A 26,076-nucleotide genomic window follows, 5' to 3' on the forward strand; every position below is an offset into this window, starting at 1 on the left:
GAAATGAACATTTGATATCCCTTAGGAAGAGGAGTACCTGGGATTATATTGGCTCTACAGATCATGCATCAGCACCACTAGTTTTAACTGAACACTTTTTTTCCTCCACCAGACCTGGATGCCTTTGATTGGGATAAAGGCTGGACTACAAAGAATATGGCCAAGTGCAACTATCTGAGATGGGAGATAAAAGCTATTTCTTACAAGCCACAGCCAGAGCACTCAAGAGCTTGGTGGTGGGCTTCAGAAGCAACAGAATTCCCAATATAGCTCTGAGAAAATCTATATGACTAGGCTGGTGTTGGGAGCCTGGTGGAATACAAGTTAATGGAAGCCTGCATTGACATAAGCATGGTAAGCCAATACCCATGACTCAGAAGGGAAACCCTTCAAAAGAAGGATCTATTTTTTTCCCCTGTTGGACTCTTTAACTGGGTAATATCTCCATGCCACTCCCTCCAATGAGGTGTTGGTCATTTTCCATCACCTCTGTGGTGCTGAAATTTGGATGATGTCTGTCAGGAGACTTAAAGGCTGCTGCTGCATGTCACATTTCAATGAGGACAATGGCAGGTTTGTCCTTTTAGCAGTGCTCATTGTGGCATACCTGACTGCTGGAGCTACCATCTTCTCAGCCATTGAGAGCCCATCTGAAGCAGAAGCGCAGCATCGTTGGAACCGGACTCTTCAGAACTTCAGCCAGATCTTCAACATTAGCCTCCCTGAGCTGAAGGCCTTCTTACGAAGCTATGAGGCAGCCATGGCTGCAGGTATTAGAGTAGATGCCCTCCGACCAAGATGGGACTTCACAGGAGCTTTCTATTTTGTGGGCACAGTGGTTTCAACAATAGGTAAGTCTGTCTGTCTGTCTGTCTGTCTGTCTTTCTTTCTTTCTTTCTTTCTTTCTTTCTTTCTTTCTTTCTTTCTTTCTTTCTTTCATATACCTAATGTAGCCTTTCCCAATTTGGTGTCCTCCAGAAAGTGTAAGTTAAAGTGTTGGACTAGAATCAGGGAGACCCAGTTTCAAGTTCACCCTTGGTCAGGGAAACTCATTGGCCAAATTTGGGCCAGTCACTTTCCCTCAGCCCAATCTACTTCACAGTGTTGTTGGGGGGGAAAAATAGAGGAGGAAATGTTATGTATGCTGCCTTCATCTCCTTCAGGACAGGCAGGTTATAAATCCAACAACAAATAAACGGAAGGGTTGGTCATGCTGACTATGGACCCCATATATCTGGACATATCCTCCTATTTAAAACTGAGGCATTTCACATTTTATTTTAGAATAATAAATGTATAGCTGAAGAGACATCATAAAACCCACTAAACCAACATTGTTTTCTACCATTCCTCCCCCACCCATTTTTTTAAAATGAAAGATTGAAGGAACTTATTTCCCAAACAGCTACAATTAAAAATACAAATCTATCCCTATTGTAACTAAATGTCACAAAGTTCAAGGGGCTTACTACACAATAAATGGAAATCAATCACAGTATAACAAGATCTTCATATATTTTAGCAAGTAGACATAAAGTTTTCCTAATCTAGTTTTCTCTAGATGTACTGAATCAGCAGGGTCAACACCATTGGCTGGAAATGCAAGGAAATGCTCTTCAGCACATGGAGGGCATTAGGTTGGGGAATAATGAAAAAAGTATACTTTGAATTTTGCTAAGAAGAGGAATGGTTATTCTTTTAAAGCCAAAGTATCAAACCTATGTTTTTGTATTCAAAATCATACAAAAATAGATATCCTATATTATCAACTATACCAACGCAACGGTTTTTCTAAAAAGGGCATTTTCAGATATAAGGTTACAATCAGTATGCAAATCAGCCTTTAAACAGAATAAAACTTATTTACTAATGCACAAATATGTTTTTTTTTATTACTTCCTGTGTCAATTAGCTTCACACAAGGCACAGATATTGTATGAGAGCTGAAATGCACTTTTTAATGATGTGCAAAAATGGTGTGAAAGAAAATAATAGTCAAAATGCAAAAGAAAGGCCTATGTGGGAATGGGGAAACACTAGGATTTTTTGGCACTCAAAAAGATTGGCAGTTAATCTATCTGTGACATTTTGTTGCTGGCTTTAATTATTTTTCCATAAAGAAACAAGACTTGAATAACATACCACGTCCATGTTCCTTTCAATACTCCAAACAAAGATAAACAGCTGGTACACTTTAATGAAGTAGATTGGGTGAAGTTCAGAAGTGATGTTGTTTCTTTTTCTAGAAAGCTTTCTTAAGTTGCTATAGCAACTGAAGTTTGGAAAGTGATGGAAGTCAGGATGCCTCCATAAACAGAGCTGGTGTCTCCCCACAGTGAGCAGTTAATTGTGTTTTAGCTCTAAAGCAAAAGTAGAGTGGGTGAGATAAAATGGCCAGTTCCTGTTTCCTGCATTATCTTTGATTTTGTATATGTTATCAAGTTAGTATTGCTAAAATAGTTCTGTATTTTCTGATGACAAATTTAAAACAGACTGAATTAGATAGCAAGTATAGATTCTATGGAAATTCCTTCAAGATGGAATTTTATTCCGTACCAATAAAATATTACAGTTTGGATTTTCTTCTTTTCCCCCATCACCTCTCCCCACCCAGTGATAGGAAGCGTGATATTTTACCTTGCATTGCTCCAAAGTGAAGTAGAATTAAATCTCTGTATTTAAAATCAAGAAATGAATGGCACCTTATGAAATGAGATGTAGATTACATTTTGAGGATTGCTGGTTCCTTATATTTTAGTATCCTAGGAAAGTAGTGATGGTAAGAATTCCAAGAGTTAATGTGCGTAAAATCTGCGCAAAAATTTTACATGTTTCATTGTCCATCTATAGGCTTCTGCAGCTGCTCTGAGAGTTGATTAATTATGTACCATTAAGTCAGTGAGCACATAGATAGATTTTCTCCAGGACAGCCTGGTCCCAATTTGATCATTCAGGCCTTCCAACAGGGCACCCATCACTGCTGTAATTGAGTCCATTCACTTTGCTGCTGGTTATTCTGTTCTTCTCTTTCCTTTCACCTTTCCCAGCATTGCCCTGAAAGTTAGGTGATGCTAAAAGTGCTTCATTAATGATACTTTGCTGGCTGGTTTATACTATACAGAAGTAGCCAAACTTTGTGATCTATTACAGACCACATAGTGATGTACCAGTAGATTCAGATTTACCTCCTGCCCACCCCTGTCTAGCTACCTATTGTATCTGGGAAGAGAATACTAGCAGATGTGCCTGACTTTGTCACATATAGCCAACAAGCTATTACAGTAAAGAATGTTCTTTATTTTTTCATAACAGATACCACTTTATGAACTAGCATGATCGGTCAAAATCTACTGGCCAGCCTCCCATATCTAGTTTCCATAGATGTAACCAGAACTGGTTTTTTTAATGCCTATATATTCTCCTTCACAAATAAAATAACAGACTGTGCTGTTCTTTGAAATGTAGAGAATTTGAAATACTGGTGTTGAAAGTTGCTCTCCCTTTCAACAGCATGGCCACACTTCTTTTAATTCTAGCTTCTACTTTGTAGTAAGCATAGAGGAGAATATAGCATTAAATCATAAGAACAATTAATTCAGGGTGATAGTACAATACGTATTGACCATCATGAGTTTAGCAGCTGCCTGTTAGCAACTGCCTCTATCTTCACAAGAAGATATTATATTCCAGGATCTCTCACTGTATTCCCCAGTACTTTCCAGGACATCTGCAGGGAGGGTAAAAAATGTCAAGATGGTAGGCACAACTGCACAATCAAACTTTGCCTCCCCCTTTTTATGCATGTTACATGAAAAAGGGGTAGGGTTTTAACTGCACAGTCAAAGCTGCCATCTAGACTTTTTTTAACCCCTATCTATGCCCACAGACAGCCCTGAGCACTTTCCTCTTGATATAACAACTAAATTGAAAAAGAAATGTTTTCTCAGTGCATCCTTTGGTCCCATTTAAGTCAAGAGAATGCATGTCTGAATTCTTCCCGAAACACATTCAGCATTGTGAAGTGGGTGATAGATCGCTTCTGAAATGATGTGGGAGTTAGCATATTGGGCGAAGGCCAAGGATAAATGTATTTAAACCCCCTGTCATCAATGAATTTCACTAGGTGTTCTAGAGCCAGTCATCATTACCCAGAATAACCTATTACAGGTAGTGTAGAGTACCATGTGTACTACTCTGAGTTGCTAGGAGAATGATTAGAATAAAATGAAAATAATTTTCGGATCCACCTCTAAATCCTTCCTCAGTTTTTAAACCAGATATCTGCAACTATCTTTCTGACTCTAGTTTTCTAGCTTTTTAGCCTAGGGAACCTCTTTTAACTCCGATCTGCAACACAGAGTCCCTTCCCCCTCCCCTCAAGGTTTATATTTTCCTTTTTCTCCTTCACTTCCTCTAGATCTTATTCTTCTCTTTTTCACAGCAATCCACACTACCAGATACTGATTTAGCAGTATATCTTTTTCCTGGGAAACCCTGAGAGCTGGGCAAGCCAGTAGAAACTCTACAAAAATCTGCACCAAATTACAATTCCCTGGTACAGATTAATCAGAAGGTACAGCTGCCTCAACTTTTCATTGGGTTCAGTCCTTCACACCATCCAGTGAGGAGCAGGAGGAAGTGAACAGACAGAAGTGATAGCTATTCCAGCAAGAAGCAACCATCTTTAGCTCCCTCATCTCCAATTTTTTTCCTGTTCCCTCCCTCTCTTTCTTCTTACCCAATGAGAGTAGGAAATAAAGAGGCTACTGTTTCCTTCCCCCTCCACACGTGCATGCACACACTTCATTTATTTAAATTTATTATAGCTGCCCACTCCCATAGACTCTGGGCTGCTGACAAACACCAAACCAATAAAAGCAGTTAAAAACATACAGTACCAACAAGCAGCCTGGACTAAAGCAATGATAACAATAGCAAGTCAAACCAAATCAGGGACCCTACAAACACATTAACCCCAGGCCTGAGGCCAAAGCCAGGCCCTCCGTGCTTTTCAGAACCCCAGTGTAATAATTGCCTACCCTAACAGATGAACATGACACCCAGCAGAAAGGGTGCCATCCGTCTCTTGGGGGGGATGCTGTTCCAGAGGGCAGGGGCCATGACAGGGAAGGCACACTTCTTTGGTCCAGCAAGATGACAGTGTTTAATAGAAGGGACCTGGAGCATATGCACAGATAGACATGCAAGAAATTCATAGACACAGAGAAACAGGGGGCCTTCTTGGTTTTGGCATCCACATGGTAGAATTCTTTCGAATCCTCAGAACTGGCAGAGGAGAGACTTCCCCTTGCTTTATCACAGAATACTAAACATAAACTAATTGCAATATCTCTTAGTAATTGGCTTTCCCACTTAGGCCCTGTTTTTGTAACACTTAATCTTTACAAAGTGTTCCAGAGAGCTGCAAAGTTTACATCCGAACTTTGGTGGCATTGTGTTTGGTCCTAAAAGTTTGTTGCCAGTAATGGATTTTTTTATTCTTTCTCTCTCTCTCTCTCTCTTTCTCTTTCTCATGGACCAACATATCTGCCACAGAAGAAAAGTGTTTACTGCCTTCTTGTTATTTGCTGGCATTGCAATTTTTTCTGCAGCTATTCTTTTAATTGGCATATCATTTTATTTATAATTATTCTTATTTACAATAATTGTAAAGTTGCATTGAATTATGTAGCTTTGAAGTGCTTTTTTTAATGAATAAAGTTTGGTTGGAGATGCCTTGTGTATTTGTATACTACAGTATGTGCTATAGAAAGATGGGATCTATATATTTTAATATTTAAAATCCACTCAGTGATATTGAGATATCATTTAGTGAATATCCATATAATTTACCCATGTAAAATTAGTGTATGAATGAGATTCCAAAGCTTACTTTCCTTCTGCTTTTTAAAAATCAGTATTATAGTAATATACATAGTTTGGATGCCATGCATTTGTACTTAAGATTCTGCAACCCTTCCTTTCAAGTGGTTAACAATAACTTTCATGAGTCTGGAAAATACTCCTGACTCAAAAGGCAGTAATAGGATCGTACAAGTATTTTATAAATAACCCAAACAGAAGGCAAAAAGGAGTCAATTGAACTATATAATTGTATGAAGTTTATTGCTGCTTGTATTCAGTGGACTTTTCTTAAATGTCAATTTTTTAATAAAAAATAACAAGAACTGCATGAACCCCTCAACCCCTTGTATTTTAGCATCATGCAGCAGCTTTTGTAAATAAATGTTGCCTGGAATGTGCCCCACTAAAACTAAAAGGCACTTTTGGAGCTCCCAAATGATTTGCTCACTCAATGCAACAGTGGTTGCACATTAACTGAAATGTGCTGCTTCTAATAGCTATTCATAGGGAACAGCCAATTCAGCTGAGTGGAAAGGTGAATTCTGCAATATAGTGCAACTTGGAGGAAAGGCAAAGGAAAAGAGTAAAAGAAGGTGGATCACTGGCTATTTGGCATGACTCCATTGCATTTTTATATTGTTCCACACTTCCCATTTCCCTGCTGGGGCAAAATCAGAACATAGCAATTGTTTTAGTAGATTAGACTGAAATGTTATCTGTTCCAAACCAGAAAGGGAATAATTTCGGAGTGCTAATATTGTTAGTTAATGGCTGTATCAGAATGTTATGGTGGGTTTTAAATGTTAGCATTAGTTGTTTTTGATGCGTGTTATTTATTGTTTTCATTTTAAGCTTTATTGTGAATATTTACGTTTCATGTTAACCTGTGATTCTGTAATTGTGATTCTGTAATTGTGGAGTCCTTGGTGCTCTTTGAGCTTGCCTGTTTTCTTGCAGACATTTCACTGCCCAACTAGGCAACATCGTCAGTGCCAGAAGGGAGCATCTTCAGAAATTCTCTTGGATTGATTCTGTAATTTGCCCCAAGTCTGCTCAGATTTAGTGATATACAAGCCCAATAAACAAACAAACAAACAACCAGATCCTTTCTTCTAAGGGTTCCTCAGTAAAATATAATCACAATAGGCTGTCATCACTCAGGATTAATCTTGTCACACAGTCTAAATTTGGCTGGGGAAGCTCTTCTACCAGAAGCTTCTCCCTTCAACCCAACCCTAGAAAAATACAAAGGAAAAGTCTTTCTGTTCGAAGTCCAGAATTACAGAATTTAACATGCCTTGTGCTGATCCTGAATGAACAGCATAGCTATCTAAGCATGTGGTCTTATACACACATACAATAGAAATGAGATATTTCTTTATAAAACCAAATCTATAGGTAGAGAAAGGAATTCTTGGGAAAAGGGAAATGTAGGGAGGGGAACAGAAGACAACAATCACACAGAATTCCAATAAATCAGTATAGTCAACTTAGATAAACCAGTTACTGATTATCTCTTGAATAATCTCTAGGGTTTTAGCACATGCTCACCATAGAGTAGACAGTTGGTAATAAATGATTTAGGCATCATATCTGGAGGTTCATTGGCAGGCTCTTCTACTACTACTACTTCTTGGTCCTTCTGTGAGCATTTATCCTCAGTTTTACAGAACATGATGATAATTATAAGCCAGTCTCTTTGGGAAGACTGATTGTTGCTTTGCTCAGTCAAGGATAATGAACTATCTTAGATCTAGTCAGCCAATCAAAAATTATCTATGGGCTAAACCTACCTTCCTTTACGCACTCTGGTTTTCACCTGTTCTGCCTTTCTGTAAACGAGGTTACATAGGAAAGAGTCTTTGGGAAACAAATTTGAATTTCATCTGTCCAGGCCTATCGGTACGCCATCAAGTTACCAGATGCTTTACTGGGCACTGTTGGGCTAAACAACAAACGAGGACAGGGGTGGGGATGGGGAGCACCCTCTATTTCAGCATTTTGTTTCCAGTGCTAGTTAGGCCTTCTCTTCTAATCTAGTGCTCTCCAGATGTGCTGGACAACAGCTTTGGGATGATGTGATTACTAGCCCAACAGCAGGAGCATGCCAGATTGGGTAAAATTGGGCTAGTCAGATGACTGGGTTCTCAGAAAGAGGACCTAAAAGTACAGTAATAATCCTCCATTCTGTCTACAACAGTTAATATTCAAAGAACTTACCCCTATTCTTCTTTTTCTTAAACCATCAGCATTCCATAGTTAACGAAAATACTCTGTCTTCATTGAGTCATTGTGCACACATCTCCACCTCTTAGGCATTTTTTCATAGTTCTGCAAATCTTGGAGTGTCCTTATTTGAATCCTGCTGACACAGTCCACAAGATATTGATTAAGGGGCCTCCAAGAATTACAGAAGTTAACAGCTTATTCTTATGTATATGTTATGCCATTTTGACCACAAAAGTCATGGCATTCACATCCTGAAGGAATGGTTAATTGTCTCTATAAATATGTGCAGATTCCATTGAAATGTTATAGATATATATGCTGGCTGGGGAATTCTGGGAATTGAAGTCCACACATCTTAAAGTTGCCAAGTTCAAAAAACACCGTTATAGATTAATTGCCATTGATAACACAATGAACTCTCTTCTTTATCCTGAAAAAAACCCCACCTAAAATGCTGGAAGTGGTCTCCCCTTTTGGGAATTCCAACTCTGTGCCTCCAGATGTATGGGATCCGCAACTCCCAACCTTGTACTGATTTGGAGTTCTAGGAATTGCAGAGCAAACCTATGAGGAGGGCACCAGATTAGTAAAGGTTGTTGTACCACATTTTATGTGAAGCTGTCAGCCTTTTGAGATAGACCAAGTCAGGAAACAGATTCCACAAGTCTGGCTGTCACCTGAAGGGGAAAATCCCCCAGCCCAGTTGATGAGTGGAGACCACACAACCTGCTTGAGCCAGGTTTATTGAGCTGCACAGGGGACAGAACACAAGGTTCTGCCAACTGAGAGGGGACAAGGCAAAAGCTTACATAGTGACCTTGTTTACATGAAAAAGACAGTAGCCCCCCTTGGCAACAGAACCCACCCTCATAGCAACCCTGTATTTTTAGCCTTTGGTTTAGTCAGCGAGCCTTAAGTAACTGTCAAAAGGGGTCGACTTCCCCTTTAGTAAGCTGTTTGTACCTTATATTTTCAAGCATTTTGATAGGCTTTTAGTAAAGCATACCTGGAGCCATTTTGTTAGGCCAAGTTGCTTCTTAGTTGATTTTCTCCTTCACACTATACTTTATTGATACAGGCTATAGCAACAGAATCTTGAAAGCGTGACTGAGTTTCCACTTCCCTCTCTCTTACACTCCAGTAAATCAGGGAGGAGTCAGCCTTAGCTTATTTTCCATGCTTTCTCTGCTTCCCAGGCTTCAAGCATGTTTTTGCAACTGCCTTCTCTGCCTCCTTAGGTCATCTCCTTGGCTCTTTACAGAAGCTGTCTCGGAAGATGATATGGAAATATCACCTACTGCAAAACATGGCTCCAAGAATTCTAACTGAAACTGGACATTGTGATTCTCTCCTGTGAATTCTTTCTCTCCATTTGCAGGCCCAATCCAAAGCCCTGGCTTGAACCAATAAAACTTTATATGATGTGGGTGCTCAGAAATAGAGAACCCCATGATAAGATTGTCCCCAAGTGGCCTCTCTCCATTAACCAATCTCAGGGGATTCTTGAGTTTACCAAAGAGCTCTGGGAGATGAAGCAGCAAAAAAGACACAGACAGCATTGGTAGAGAAAGACCAGAAATGAACTTGACTGAGCATGGAGAAGATCTTATGTCTGAGCCTATACTGTGGCAATAAGAACAGCAAAGCCTTCTTCTCTGTCCTTATTGCAACAGCAGATTATGCCCCAGCAATACTATTTAAGGTAACTTACTCCCTTTTGGGTGGTGAGGCACACGAAAATCATACTGAGAACCACTGGGGAATATGTATGCTGGTAAAATTGCTTAAATTACCGGTGTTGTAAAATCAGTCCATGTGACACCACTGTTACGCGAGCTGCATTGGGTACCAGTTTGCTTCCGGGTCCAATTCACGGTGTTGGTTATCACCTTTAAAGCCCTACATGGCATGGGACCAGGGTACCTGAGGGACTGTCTCGTCCCCAGAACATCGACCCGTCCCACCCGGTTAGGCAGGGAGGGCATGCTACGGACCCCATCAGTAAAGGAATTTCATCTAGCGGGGTCCAGGAGGCGAGCCTTCTCTGCCGTGGCGCCCGCCCTTTGGAATATCTTGCCCCCGGAGTTGAGACGGGTTTCCTCGCTCTCGGACTTCCGGAAGAAACTGAAGACCTGGTTCTGCCACTTTGCTTGGGAGGGGGAGAGCAATAGCTCCACCTGGGGATGGCTGGTGCCATAGCACCTCTTAGTGATTGTGTTCCCTCTCCACTTGGATTTTACATTTATTTTTATTTTTATTTTAATGGCAATTTAGGTGGTTATGCTTTTAGTGTCATTTTATCATAAACCGCTCAGAGTCCCCTATTGGGGGAGATGGGCGGTGATATAAATTTAATAAATAAATAAATAAATAAATGAGCTCAGGTCTGGAGTCTGCATGGATGAGGTCTAAGGAAGTAAGTGAGATAGCACCTTGCAAGGTTATATGGGATTCATTTCAGCTTCTCAATTCTGAGGAAGTAATTAGGGTGATTGATGATATGAGCTTTCTTACTTGTGAGCTTGATCCATGGCCAGCTTGGCTCCTTCAGGAAGCCCAAGAAGGGATGAGTAGCTGGATGCAGAGGTGGTCAATCCCTAGGTGGAGGAGAGCTGACTTGAAGGAGGTAGTGGTGTGCCCACTCTTAAAGATGTCCTCCCTGGTTCTGACCATGTTAAAGAAAGGTTATATGGCTTCCAACCTTCCCTTTTTAGGGAAGTGTACCTCTCTTGGCCATTCAGACTTGTTAGCAGCCTTAGATATCATTGATCCTGGTATCCTTCTGGACTGCCTGCATGGTTGGGAATTGAGGGCACTGTTCTACACTGGTTTGCTCCTTTCTGAGCAGCCAGTTTCTGTTTGCTTTTTTTAGTTTTCGCATTCATACTGAATTTTATTCAACGTGTATACCTATTAATTTTATATTGTATTAGAATTATTTTATTGTGATCTCTTGTATTGCCTATTATTTTACATTATAAACAGAATTGTTCTAATAGTGAAATATGTTTTATGAGGCACTCTAGGAACAAAACAAATAATGGAGTAGCCAGTACTATCAAAGGCCATTAAAAAGGCACTTCTGCTAATGAAGCTCAAGAAAAGTCTATTTTACATGTCTAACGAGTAAAGTTGCTGGAATGTAATCAAAACCTTTAAGGAATCCTACCTGATATTTTTACTACCTGAAAATATTGTTGTCAAATTCAGATAATGATGAGCAGTTTCAAAATTATGTTTTGACAATCCTGGGATTGAGAGAGAGAGAGAGAGAGAGCTCTGCTGCTCTATTATTTTGTGAGCTCCTGCAAGTGTTTTTATCAATCAAGCTGTTCATCTCTGGGGTGCAAAATATGTTGATGATTATGACTTTGCTTATTAATGTTATAATGTTATAATATTTTTAACACTACATAATTCATTTCTGTTTTTCAGCTAGATACATTTATGGCCCAGGGATACACTCTGGAAGTTAGTCCCAGCTAAAATAAGAGACCTGATAGTACTGTACTATAGTTCTACAAAAACTGCCAAAATGTGTTGGTTTTATACCAATACACCCACCACACATGCACCAAACCCTCAAAATAGTGAAAAAAATGTCATACTGGAGATTTTATGCAAATCATCATACTGGCAAGGACAAAGTAGTCCTGGATTATAAAACATATCTGACCTAGGATATTGTGGGGTTTTTTGTTTGTTTTTTTGGAGGGGGGAATCTGCAATGGTATGAGCAGGTTAATACCAGTTGAACTGGCGATTTCCCACCTCCTACTCCTTTTTGCCCCTTATTCACCTCCACCACCCACTTCACAGAGGGATGAAGACTACAATGACAACAGAACCAGAGTGCTTAAGGACAACTCTTTCATAAGCCCTTTGTATGACTTTGTCATGGATGGGAAAAGGCTGAGTTTTGCTCCCAGTAAGCCATCTGATGACAGGGCTGACTGAGGGACGTTAGAAAAGTGACCTCCTCAAGGTTATTTGACTAGATCACTTATCTGGGTAAGGTATTCACATGATATACTAATCCCTGCCTATCACCTAGTTAAGTGTGTCATGAAAACAGGGCTGTACTATATAATATTTCATTTTATTAGAGGAGAGAATGGCCTTTCCCCATCCCTCAGTACTGCCTGCAGTGTTAATCGATGGTAGTTTGGGATGGAAGTATTGCATGGTATTTGGGAGTGTGACTGAAGGTAAGAATGGGTGGATCTAGGACTTGGGTCAGGCCTGAGGCAAGCATAACATACTCTCTCTCTTTGTTACAAACACACTCTCTCACATGTTCACATACTTCCTTCTTGCTCACACATATAGAAAATACAAGTCTTCTCCCAAAAGACTGTGTAAAAAGGGAAAAGCTTTTGGTAAACACAAGAGACAGGATCTGTTCAAAGGTAGCCAGAAGAGATGCATACAGGTCATGAAGGGGGATTTATCCCCAAGCTGCTTTAACTTGTGTTTTGTGGCTGGTGTTATTTCACTACATATTAACCACATTTTAAGTGGCTTGATTCTCATTAACTCCCAACACTATTTAAAATTTGAAAACCAGTATTCAATTACTATGCTACACACTGAAGGGTTTTATTTGTCCCTCACTTATATATTAGTTTGTCCACTTGCAACCACTACCTCTGCTCTATCCACAGACATGTATCTCAGTGTGTTGTCCTGTGGCCCACTGTTTTCCTTAAATAAGAATGTGTGAAAGGACAAAAATGTTAGTGCCACATTTGTGAAGTCCCCTAGCAAGGGTCCTGTGGAATGTCTTTGTGCCATCTGGCTGGTAGGGCCAGCCAGTCTTCCTTACATACTGTCAGTTAAATGCCAGTTGAAGCTGTGGACACCTCCTGTTTTTCCACAATGCCTCTGGGCATAAGTGGTGTCTGCTGTCCAGAAATATTGTGAGAAAATGAGGAAGGAAAGAGAGAGAAAAAAAGAAACAGATGTTAATTACCAATATTACATCCAGCAGGTCCTAGCATTTACCTGACCATACTGGATAGTGATATTGGGCCTAAAAAGACAGCAGAGATTTCTACCTGACTATAAAGACTGATTATAGGAGAACACTATATCTGTTCAAAGGTCAATTCATTTACATGAGGTCTACATCTGGTTTTGAAAAGAATTCAAGTGCGTGGGGTTTTTTGAAGACTAGTTTACCTAACAGCCCCTAAATTCTAGGAAAACAAATGGTGGTGCTAGATATTTAAGCTTGTCCCTTCCTTCCTGTTCCATCTTTTTCCCGAGAAGCCAAAGGGGTATGTGATTCTTTTCCTATTTTATCCTTACAACAATCCTGTGAATTTAGATTAGGCTAAGAGGAATAACAAGCTCCAGAACAATAGAACCAATTTCCCAGAAAGATGGTAGTCCGCCTTTCAAGTGGAGGCTGGGAAGCCATCCCTCTAGAAGGCTTTGATTCCTGCACTGAGCTGGAGGCTGATAGCCTAAATGGCCCCTTTCAAATCAGTGTTTCTCTTCATAGCTGTGTGGAGATAACTCGGGCCTTTCCTGATTCTCATCTGACATGCCAAGCTCTACAAAGTAGAAAATTTCCTCATTCTTGATATCAATTTCTACAGACATAAACTAGAAGATTATGCAACTGTCTTTGATCTTTCAATATTAAGGACTAGCCAAGTTACAAGATGATAAAAGTGCAACAAGCCAGATAGAAGTTTAATGGATGGCAAAGGCCATGCATCAAGAGACTTCAAGGTATCTGGCAACCATAACTAATATCCATATCAGGATATTCCATGTGGGAATGTGAATAAGATGTCCCAGCATGCTACATTTTATACAGTGCTACCGTTTCTTCTTTCCTGTCTTTTTCCTAAGCTAGAAAACCACGAAAGTTGAAACTCTGCCACACAGAGGAGTGGCTCCAACCCCTTCATTGCATGGCTTTCCTTTTCACAGCTGGCTTTGCCATCGTTTGCCCCTTAGAGTCAACAGAACCTTACTAGATAAATATACATACATCTGCACTACATAAGTAGTAGGTGAAGTGTACTTGTTTTAACTGAGGAGTGGGCTCCTGATAGGTTCTCCACCCTATCTTGATAGAAATGCAAGCTGCAAGATTCAGGTTCCTTTTCAAACTGCTGTTACATCGAGTTTATTGTTGCCTCCAAATGTAATAAGGCTCAACACTCACATACAAATCTCTCTTAAACTCCACACACACACACACACACACACCATCCAAGGTCTGGCTGCATTGATTGCCTAAAATTCTGTATTATTGGAAGACCCTCATAATAATTAAAGAGAGTGAGAAATCTAATTTTACCCATTTCTTGCTGAAAGAACAGCATGGCAGATATTGCAGAAAACAAATGCTACTGAATAGTCTTAAATAATATTACTGGTTTCCATGAATTTCGAGGAGAAGCCATTTGTCTACTTTCACAGGACATATTCAAACAAAGAGGTTCATGTGGTTTGATGAAAAACACCTACAAACCAAAGAACAATAGTCAAACTAAAATTTAATTCCATTTACTGTTCATCAGTGCTAGGCATTGGCATGTTGGTGGTTAGATTTGATGTCATTTGATAAAAATATCATTTGTCATGGTCAATGAAGTGTGCTGTTAGACATGGTTGCTTTTAAAGTAAAATCTAAAGCAGAAAGATTTTAGAGCTAAGGACAAATCCAGCTACTTTACTCGCCTGGCCATAGACCTCCTTGAGCTATAAGCAAAGAGCTTAGATACATATCAGCACCCATCCAAGTTGGATAATGGGGCTTTGCTACTGGAACCAAGTAGGCTGTACCCAAAGAAGCCTGATCCAGCACTCCAACAGCATACATTAATAAGCATTACTATTTGCTCAGAAGCAAGTCTGAATATATGAAATTAATTTATGCTAGCCAAGTCCCACTATCTGCCATGGTTCTTCAGGCTTCCTGAATGATTAGCATTGTTACCTGAGATCTTTTCTGCTAGAGGTAGTTGGGCTTCAACTTGGGGTTTCCTGTAGAGAAAGCTCAACAGGGTTTATTCCCTAACAACAAAGACGGTGTTGGATTGCCATCTGCCTTTCCATCCATCCATCCCTTCCATCCATCCACTGCAAGTGATTATAATTTGAGGATCTAAGAGGCTATGGGACTGTTATCAGTTGTCATTCAGAGAAAATAAAAATCAGTCTGCAAATAAACAAGTATAAAGTTTTTTAATGAGGAATAGCAATTATTCAGATGTAAATATTCACAATCCTTGTTCACAGATCCAAAAAGAGGTAATAATATGTGACCCACAACCTCCAGATCTCCTTGCCCTTTGTGCTAAAGAAGATGTAATGGGCAGAGGCATCTATTGGAAAAGTTTGCCCACCATATCTTTCTTTGGGATTTAATAAAAATGTAGGAAGCCAAGCAGGCAAAAGAACACAGAGGAGATTAATTACAAGGAAAGACATGACATTCACACATACCTTTTGGCCCTCCCATATTTAAATAAATGAAACTACGGCTCAGTATATCTATGATAATTCACCAAAATGATGATCTTTGAATTAATTTCTAGAGTAAATTCTTTTTCATCCAACCCAATGAAAACTGATAAAAACAGGGCAAGAAAATTTCTCTGACTGGCATTTCTCTGACAAAGCCATGATTCGATTTTTACTGGCTGGTAGCTCAGGTGTGGGTAAGAAGATTTATATTCTTCCTCACCTCCCTACTTTAAGATGTCCCTTGAATCAATTTAATCTTCTATAACATGGTGCTTCCAGATATGTTGGATACTAATTCTCATAATGTAAACTGCCCAGAGTCGCTCTTTGAGTGAGATGGGTGGTGACGAAATTTGAAATATAAATAAATAAATAAATAGTTCCTACCTAACATGGCCAACAGGAATTGACCATACCACTTCAGAATTCTGAGAATTTGTAGATGAACTGATCTGAAAGTCACCAGTTTGGAGAAGCCTACAACCATGAAATTCTCACAGCCTAATTCTGTTACTAGAAGTACTTTGGACTGAGGAGAAATTTGTTTGAGTCCACGGAGCATTGGTTTTTCTCTCTTCAACTATATATCTCATTTGATGGGAGAAAAGAGGAGGAGGAGGAGGAGGAGGAACCCACCCAGACACATACTTTTTATATGAATAGCTATGGCATCTGAGTCAAAACACTGCACATATGTGTCTATTTGTATTTTGAAATGAGTTATTTTGTATTAATCATGAAAAGAGCCTGCTCCACTTACATATCCTGAAAGCTTTCTTCCTGTAAGCCCATCAGTAAAAAGAACTCCCACTGAAATGATTGCAAACATGCCTTAAATTAAACTTAATCTGAATAAGTTTGGCATGACCTCTTCCTAATTATTAATTCTCAGAAACCATTACAAATGAAGTGACTTCCTATTCACAGCTAGTCACCTCTCTCTTACTCATATTGTAATGACATCAAGAGTGGAAGTACACATGCCCAACCTAGTATCTATTGTCGGGTAGTAATACAGCGTATAGGGAAAGAATCAGGGGAATGGTTGGAGAGATGCTTAATCCCCACAACTCCTTCATATTTCTCTCAACTATCATTAAGTCCTGCTAGAGGAGCAAAAAGGCTGGGCAACTTGAGGGGACAAAATGCATCAGGAAGAAGCGCCCATCCTAATCCGGCCATTCTATGCTATAAATGCATTCACATAAATACACATTATGATAATGTGCAAACACATTTGGTCACCATGTGTTTTGTGAATTAATGTGCTGTTCCACTTAAATAATAATAAAAATCAGGGACAGTCTGGAATGCATTGCCCAGCATCCTTATTTTTCTTACCATCAAGGAAAGATAGAACCAATGCAGTACTGTGCCTTTCTATAGTAGATGGACAATCTTGTCTCTCATTTTTCCTCTTGTCTGATGATGCACTTACTGTTTTGGCAATGAGAAAGTGGCTATTGTAATTCTTGCTTCATCCTTAAAAGGCAGAGGTACTGAAAGGTGTCTCAACCAAACTTGTCTGGGCTCAGAAGCTTAGTTAAGTAGGTCTGATTAGTATTTGCATTAGTATTTGGACCTCCAGGAAATTCCAGGGCTGTAGGCTAAGCCTGAAAGTTTTTTAAAAATCCTGAAAAAAGACAGTAGCACACCAGTTCCATGTTGTTACCCAGAAAACCATATGGACATGTCCATGAATTTGACCCAAAGAAGCTTTCCCTATTTAACTATCTACTGCCAACTTCGGTGACCTGCGGTTAGGATCTTTCAAACATTTCAGCAATTCTGCCTTGTCTACATTTTTAGTATAATAAAGTTGCAACACAATAGTAGAGAGTTCTAGGGTGGCAAAGGAGATTTTTATCAAGTCAAATCAAAGGCAGGCAATTGTCATATTTGAATGTTGCTGTAAAAATTCACTGTAGATAGAAAAATAGCAAGATTGGGAAGAAGATGGGTCAGAATCTTTCTTCCAAATGTGCTATCAATTGGCATGCAGAACAACGGATAGGAAGTTATGAACTACAGGGCACTATATCTATCATGAAGAACAATGAAGAAATTCTGCAATGACAGCAGAATCTTAAAACAGAATTATAGTCTCATCATTTAAAAGAATATTGCTTCTGGTTTTATTCTGAAGTGCCCATCAGTCTGAACAAAAACAAAACAAAACAAAAACCCAGCAGACAAGGACAGAGAAAAATGAGATAGAACAAACGTTAAGTATTTGCATCTTTGCTTTCATGCATCAAATATCACTAAGGAAAAAATGGAACTGTAGAGAAAATCCAGTCAGAATCAGTTTGTAGGACAGAGGAAAGAAAAGTTGTATCTGCTTGTATTCCAGGCCCACCAATATTTCACCAATCAAAATAATGTTAAGAGACCTTCAACTAAATGCTACATTTTGGGCTTCCAGCCAAAAAACCATGCCCTTTTTCATGATTGATTATTCCATTCCCTATTCTGCTTTTCCATGCCAGCCCACTGTTAGTTAGCATTCATGTCTACTAAACATATTCAGCCTCCATTACATTATTTTGGGAACTAGTTCCCCTTTATCTTTTTCTAAAATTAAAAAAGTTATTTCTAGAATCATAGAGTTGGAAGATACATCAAAGATCATCTAAGCCAACTGTATCTGTGCAGGAAAATTACTGCTAGAACACCCTAGTAAGGAGTAGCAATTCAACCTCTGCTTAAAAGATCTCTTGTGAAGGAGAAACTATTAACTTTTAAGGCAGTTTTAATCATAAACCCACAGCTCAGTTTGTCAAAAAATTCTAACATTTAATTGGCATTCTTTTCCTTGTACTGTCAACCCAATTGTTTAAGTCCTAGCTCAAGAGCAACAGGAAGCACATTACTTCCATCATCTGACAGTGGCAATTGCCAGCCTTTTAAAACCTGGGTCATCTAGATTAACAGGACTATAATTCCCATCAACCCCAGATAGCATGTCCATTTAATCATGATGGTTATGGATGATATGAACTGTAGGCAGATATTAATATCCGCACATCCCACCATCTCTAACCTTTGATAATGTTGGCTGTGACTACTGGGAATTGTAGACCAAAACATCTGGAGAGGACCAGACCAGGGAACATTGATGTGTGTGAATCAACATGTTTTATTAGTTGGCAGTGTCTGGCCAGCTTTGGCTTTGAAACTAAGCAGATAGAGCCAGATTCATAGGGCTGTGTATTCTTCCAAAATAATTAATATGAACTTTGCACATAAATATTACATATATATACACATACACATACACACGCATACATATTTTAAAAGCCTGTTGTTTTTCAAGCTTCTGGCTGAGCCTGGAAAAAGAAAAGGTACAACTGCTTTAAGAAATCCACTAATTAAAGTTAATGCAGCTTTTTTTCCCTTCCTTCTCCCACTTCACCTGTGAGTAGAGAATAAACTACTCATGTTCTTTTCCATTTCTGTGCTTGCCCTGGGAGTCAGCGTGTTTCCCTTCTAAATTCCTGCTATGTTGGCATTGCTTTCTTTGGACTCCTTCACCTATTCATGCTAGCATACTGCTAGGATCTGGGAGGTGGAGGACTTAAGAATCCCCAGCCAGTGATACATTTCTGTAGTTGCATTCACCACCTCAAAGCAGCAGTCCACTTCTTGAGATTTCAGATTTCCACTGGCAGAAGGATAAACCCCAGTTATGACTTCTCCCAGCCATCAAGACTGTACCTGAATCTGGCAGAACCTCCCTTAATTCAAATTTCCCCAAACTTCCAGTTGCATCTTTACAGTCTTAATTATTCATTCTGTATCATCAGCTCTGTTCCAGCATTCATTGTTGCCCAATTGGTACTCCAACAGGCTTCCCGCTTTAACCATATATAGCATTATCTAGCCATCACTATAGCAATATATAGCTTGCCACATTAGTGATATATCCCCATAGCAATTGCTGGATGACAGTATAAATCACTAGTATGGATATACCTTCTGTTTATGACACATTTCAAGATCTCGTTTCACTAACATTATTTCCCATATTTATTTATTTATTTTCTGGAAAATGGTACCTGGATGTTCTGTCCTTTTCTTTTATTGCCCATGCATCCAAAATGCTTCTTATAACTTTCTCACTTTTCAGAGATAACCATTTAAGAAACTCAACCTCAGTTTTTAACTTCCTAAATTTCTGTGGTGTGTCATCCTCTGGATTCTGTAGAACTTCCTAAGCTTTGTAAACTTGTTTGTATCCCATTACTTTGTGTGTTCCAGTCCTATAACTACATTCTTTCAGGTTAATTCATATTACAGTTCATAGCAAAGCATCTTTATTAGCAACCTCTTAACAGCCATCCCTAAAATATTCAATTAATTATTTCCTAGTATATTAGGGATATAATAAAATTAATATAATGGTGGAATTCTCTTGTATTAGCAGGATGACTTTCAAAATGGACAGTAGCTAAACTCACTTCCAAATAAATCAAACTATTCTAATAGGTGGCAGCGCCTGGCTAGCTTTGTTTAGCTTTGGAAACTAAGCAAATGCAGCCAGATTAGTAGGACTGTGCGTGCTTCTAAAATAATTCTTGTGAACTTTACTGCTGTTGTTTTTCAGACTTTAGGTGGAGAGGGGCTTCATTTATTTATTGCATGAAATAAGGCCTTAGCTAAAAAGAAAATGGAGAGCCAGTCTGATGTAGTGGTTAAGGCATCAGGCTAGAAACTGACAAACTGTGAGTTCTAGTCCTGCCTTAGGGACAAAGCCAGCTGGGTGACCTTGGGCCAGTCATGCTCTCTCAGCCCTAGGAGGGAGGCAATGGCAAGCCACTTCTGAAAAACCTTGCCTAGAAAACTGCAGGAACTTGTCCAGGCAGTCTCCAAGAATTGGACAGGATAAAAAAGAAAATGAAAACTTGTCAGTGCTGCTTCTGCAATTTTAAGCTGGATAATAATAATCAGCCTTTTCTTTTCCTTTCTTTTTCCTTTCCTTTTTCCTTTTCTTGGCTAATCATCTAACTTAGTACATACATACATACACACATACATACATGATAATATATATATCATCTCTTTCCATAACTCTCATTTGTTCCTTATTTCTGCCATTCAGGTCCAGATATGTGCTCCAGGACCAGAGAGATCTCTTCACTAGCTGCTTCTTGTCACTTTATTTATTCACATTGCCACTAGCATTGCATTGTTTTGGATAGAGATGAGCAGCCATTTTCTGTTTGTATTTATTGGAGGCCACCTGGCATGGAGTGGCTGGGGCAAGAGCCCAAAGTGGGTGGAGATATACTTCCTCTCCCTTTTTCTTTCTGATGCCCCCCTCTTCTTTCATTCTCTTTTTTTCTTTAAATAGAAGACTGAGAAGGGACAGAAGCTTCTTAACCAAGGGATGAATACATCTCCTCCAGAGACTGACAATGGTACGAAAATAGGCCAAGTCCACAGGTTATCATAGCACCTCATAGTGTCATGGTAGAAAACAGGGACTGCCACTAGGAGCAACAGGTTTTATTTTTAGAGGGTAACATTTTTCTTCCACAGCACAGCTACCGGAGTGGTCAGTGAGCCAAGTACTCTGTTCCCAGGAAGGACACGAAGGCACCATGCAGGTGTTCCCAAGAGCTTTGCTACGCCAGATATTTTCCTGTTTCATCAGCTGTATAACTCTGTAGAGTACCCCTCAGGTCTGAGGCAGTTTCTATGGGCATCTTGCCCATAATGTCAAGGTCATAATGTCTTGCCCTTGTCCTAAAAAAGAGACCACTCCATTTGAGATACTGATGGGCAAGATTGACCATGTTGCTGTCAGTAACATGACTAAAAAATAAAGGATGAGGATGAGGAGACAACAGCAGAATTCACAGGGGAGGGTCAAAGTTGGCAAGATGACAGACAGAGCATTGCAGTGCAAGCCCTGCTTCTTTTGTACATGTGTCAGTATTGTCTACATGCTCAAAAGGGGCAAGGTTGCACTAAATGCTCTGTCTGCCATCTTGCCAATTTTGATCCCTTCCCACAGACCCTGCTGGGAGAGGGGCAGTATGTCTTGGGAAAGCACCCTAGCCCACTGTCCTTTGCATTAAAGATACTTTTTAAGTGTAGAGGTTCATTATCTGTTTTGGAAAGCAGTTAATAAAAAGGTACTGTTGGGAAGACTACAGAGGGGAAAGAAGTAAGAAGTTACTTGCTGCTCGTGGGTGAAAATCTCTGGAACTAAGCCAGCATTTGGTAGGAAATGGCAGCCCCAAACAAGATGAACATTTGTTCCTTTTGAAAGACATTTGAGCAGTTTAGTGCAAAAAAAAAAGAATGCTGATGTGATATTTAAAAAGCACTCCTGACATTTGAAGTGCTCTTTTTTTTTTCTGCACATGAAATTGACTGTTTTGCTTCCTGCAATCCAGTTAAGAACTTTTCTGGTGATGGTAAAATCTATTTGCAGAAAATACCCATTTTGCTCACTGGAGACAAGCTGCAGTATATCTGCCAACACTAAAAAGTGTCGTATTATTATTAATTAATGCAGTCATTCCTAATCACTCTTTTCCACCCAGGGAAAAAGAGCTTTTCCTCACTTGCATCTAACTGCAGCACAAACATGCTCCGGCAGCCTCTTTCTTCAACTGGGTCCTTATCACATCACCTTCATCTGATCCCCATACCTGAAGCAGCCTTAAGTCAGCAACACAGTATTCTCCTCCCATCCTGATAGAGGTTTTGCTGAGCATACAATCTGACATCCTTCACCAACCATCCTGCTGGTGGTACGGCCAGGTGACTCCTAGGCGTGACATGAGCACCGTGCCTACCAGCCACTATAGGCTGGGGCTGGCATGCCTCTTCCTTTCTGGTCTCTGGGCACTGCCTTCCAAGACCATCCTGCCTTGGGCAGGGGGAGAGTCCAGTTCTTTCAATCTAGGCTCCCCATGGTATCCACCAGGTCTTCAAACCAATCCCTGGCTCAAACATTTGGCTCAGCCTGTACAGCAGCTGATCAGTGGGGGCAGCAGGGGGGCTGCAGGGTGAAGTAGAAGGGGGAGAGAGAAAGACAGCTTCATGATGCAACTCTCCCTGTACCACTTCTGAAAGAGCGCTAAACCCATATTCAAAAGTAGTCCAGTTATCAGTTAATATCAACTGATAATCAGGCTTCCTTTGAATGCAAAACATTGTGAAAAAACAGTACTGGTTTTGACAGGAGGCTAAGCCCACTGGTGTATCCATCTGCCAAACTTCGCCCCTAGTCCCAGTCAAAAGTCACGTTAAGGAGATTGGTGAATGTTTCCTGTCGGCTGGAGACATTTGGTGTGAAGGAAGGGAAACACCACCAGTCTCTATCCTTACATGACTTCTCCTCTGTAAATAAAGGTAGCACTAGTTGCTAGGACTGTGGCTGTAGGAAGTAGGGATTGCCAGTGCTTATATTTCTGTGAAGGACATTTTCAGCACTTGCAGGCAGGGCAAAAGGCAATGAAACAAAGGATTGAGGTGTTTGCATTTTTGGAGCTGTAGAAAGCCAACAGTTTTGGTGCAATCTGATACTGGCAACACCTAATAATGATTCTGCCCTGAGTCTACAAACCCCATCTTGAGACTGACATTAAAATATGGCAAGCCTCCTCATGGAAACAACTAATTGTTAGACTTCCTTGTTTATTTCCTACTCTCTGCTTGTTGCTGTTGTTATTTCGTAACATCTTGCTTGATAAAGAATTCTGGAGAATTTGGCAGTTTGCACATCCTTTTATATAAGCATTTGCTCATCAGAATCAAAGCACCAACCAGCTCTGGAAATTGTATAATTTTTCCCCTAGGCCATTTTTGCAATGCTCACTTTCTATGGGTCATGGAGGAAGATGGTTTAAGTTGTGAAATCATGTAGATTTTTTTCAGGTCATTTCTGAGCATGGCCTTTGTTCAGAGAAATGGCCAAGAAAGAGAAAGGGGGAAAGGATTCATGACACAGTCCTTTCACTTAAAAAAAAAATCAGAGAACAGCCTGCATAAATTGGTTTGCAGAAGAACATAGTAGGTGCCTAGAAAAGGCTAAAGATGTCATGCTTCATATATGTTCCTACTTTTCATACTTAAAAATCAATGTAAAGGCAATATACATTACATTAAAATAGAATAAAAATCCAATAGTATTTAGTAGTCTTGCCAAATACATTGCCAAAGCAGATTTTTCCAAGACTCTGAGACTAAACAGCACCTTGACTCTCAACAAAATTGGATGATGTTTGGAGCTCTAATCTTCTCACCTTCCTTTCTTTCACAAATGACTAGAATGAATACATACAGCCCATCCTCTAAAATTATTTAAATCAAATGAAATCAGGAAAAGAATAAAAAGAATAGAGTATTAATACAGTACTCATTTCCATTTCTTTTTCTTTTCATCCATTTATTTTAAAGAAACAACACAGCTCTTTCTTAACTCCCCATATACCCAATTATGCAGATTTTCCCCACTTCTCAAAAAGTATCCAATTGCTTATTAGAATATATTCATAATGACTTATCACCCAAAGTCATTATGGAATTGGGCAGTCTAATTAATTAAATAATTAAAGGGCATGGCTGAAGCTCAACTTCTCAATTTCTTAAAAAAAGGAACAATCCAAACTGGAAGTTTTATACACCATATTCTGATCCCTCTCCTATCCCTTCTGAAAATGTGCTCATAAATCTTCTTGTTCTGCTTATGTCTGCTATAAATACTCCAATAAATCTTCTTTTCTGCTTCTCCATGTTCTCATGAAGGTTTCCATAAATATTTCTGTATGTCTTTGCTTTCCCATGTGAGATGGCTACTCTGGTGTGTTAGCCTTAGGGCCCTTTTCATTTCTTCTACTAAGTTGCAGGCATCCATTTTAGTAGCAGAACTTTGTCAAATAGTTGCACCATTAAAGGCTGTTTAGGAATTTTGTGGCATCCAAACAAATCTCCAACTGTAGGTTAGAACAGGTTGTCACTTGCAGTGCTCAGAGAACTTGGATTTATCCAGAAAAGATCCAAGTAAGCTACCTGCTGGCAAGCAAGATAAATCTCCCCCAGAAGTTATTAAGGGGAGGTTGGGTTAATTGAATAAACCACAACTTAGAAATTCTACCATTCTAGGAAGGAGTAGTATTACTGTATATCACTTTTGTTTGTCTAGATTGGCCCTCATATATTTCACCCAGTAAAGCTGAGTTTTCACTGACAGTAACTTGACAGCAAACTGTAATTAAAATTAACCTACTGAGTATTCCTGTGACATGTTTGCAAACTTACTCAAAATGAGATATGCTGGTCTATGACCGTAATAAAGATTTGATTTGATTACTCAAAATGAGCAGTTTCAGTTGAACAGTTAACATTTCAGCAATTAGTTTTATACCTGTCAGGCTGCACACAGCTGGGCAAGATCACGGAAGCAAGAACTACACGGAATTCAGTAAGGTATCTTTCATGCTAATCTGTAGGTAAATACAAAGAGTGTCATGAGCACGGATGGTGAGCAGGAGGGGGCCCCTATCCATGGGGGAAAACGCATGCGTAGTAGAGAGAATTTGAACTGTCATTCAAAGAGACACAGCACAGACCTGCCTTGACTTTTGGGGTTTATCTGTCTGGGTTTTCTCATGCTTCTTCAGTTTGGTAGGATTTTCTGTCTACTGTAGCAGTAATAAAACACTAGAGACCTATTCCTCGTCTTGGCGTGGTTCCTGCTTGTTAGGACAGAGAGTTCTGGAAACTGTAAGAGGAATTTTCTAACCTCATTGGTAGTGTGGCAGGGTCTCTTTGAATGATTTGAAATGCTTCTTCCCAGGGTTTCTTGCCAGCTTGCCATTTATAAGATAAGCCACCAACCAATTCACCTTCTATCTCTTGATTTTTAAAAAAAAACCATGAAATTTTATTATAAACATATAGTCACTTTACATTCTTCAAGCTGATAGTAAAGAATAAAGGGTATAAATGAGATACTGAAACAAAAAGGTAAAACATAAAAATCTTAATAAGGAAGAATGTTGAATGGCTCATTTTTCCCCTCCACTATCCCCAGCCATTAACAACTATTTAAGTATTTGTACATGTCTTGAAATATTGTTTATATTTATATGCTGGCTGGGGTATTCCGGGAGTTGAAGTCCACACATCTTACAGTTGCCAAGTTTGAAAAACACTGATTTAAATAATTTCATCTGATCTCTTTAACTTTTTCTTAGAAATTGTATTCACTTTCTATCTCTTGATTGTTTATATCTACTCTCCCTTCTATTCCTTTTCCAGACTTCTTAGAAATATTACAAATAAACCCTTTTCCTTCTCTGCACTAGCTTTGAATAAGTGGCTGCCACCTTCTTTTTCTCCTAATCTTAAATTCTGTTGTTTGGAGATGTGTACTAGTCAGCCCATCATTCTATGATGACCAAAGATCATAACACTGGAATTCTTTGGAATTCACAAGCTGATAGCTCAGCTCCCAAAATACCCTTAATTAAAATA

At 39.4% G+C, this 26,076-nt stretch overlaps 1 protein-coding gene across 1 annotated transcript in view; it reads left to right on the forward strand.

Annotated features, from left to right (window-relative positions):
- Positions 1-260: 260 nt before the first annotated feature.
- The window catches only part of KCNK12 (potassium two pore domain channel subfamily K member 12), a 37,221-nt gene continuing 11,405 nt past the window's right edge, over positions 261-26,076 (forward strand). Inside the window, exon 1 of the mRNA XM_063289881.1 lies at positions 261-851. Within this exon, the coding sequence (XP_063145951.1) occupies positions 509-851 (343 nt within the window). The 5' untranslated portion in view covers positions 261-508. The remainder of the gene's footprint in view (positions 852-26,076) is intronic.

The sequence above is a fragment of the Candoia aspera genome, chromosome 1, assembly GCF_035149785.1.
Source record: "Candoia aspera isolate rCanAsp1 chromosome 1, rCanAsp1.hap2, whole genome shotgun sequence".
NCBI lineage: Eukaryota > Metazoa > Chordata > Lepidosauria > Squamata > Boidae > Candoia > Candoia aspera.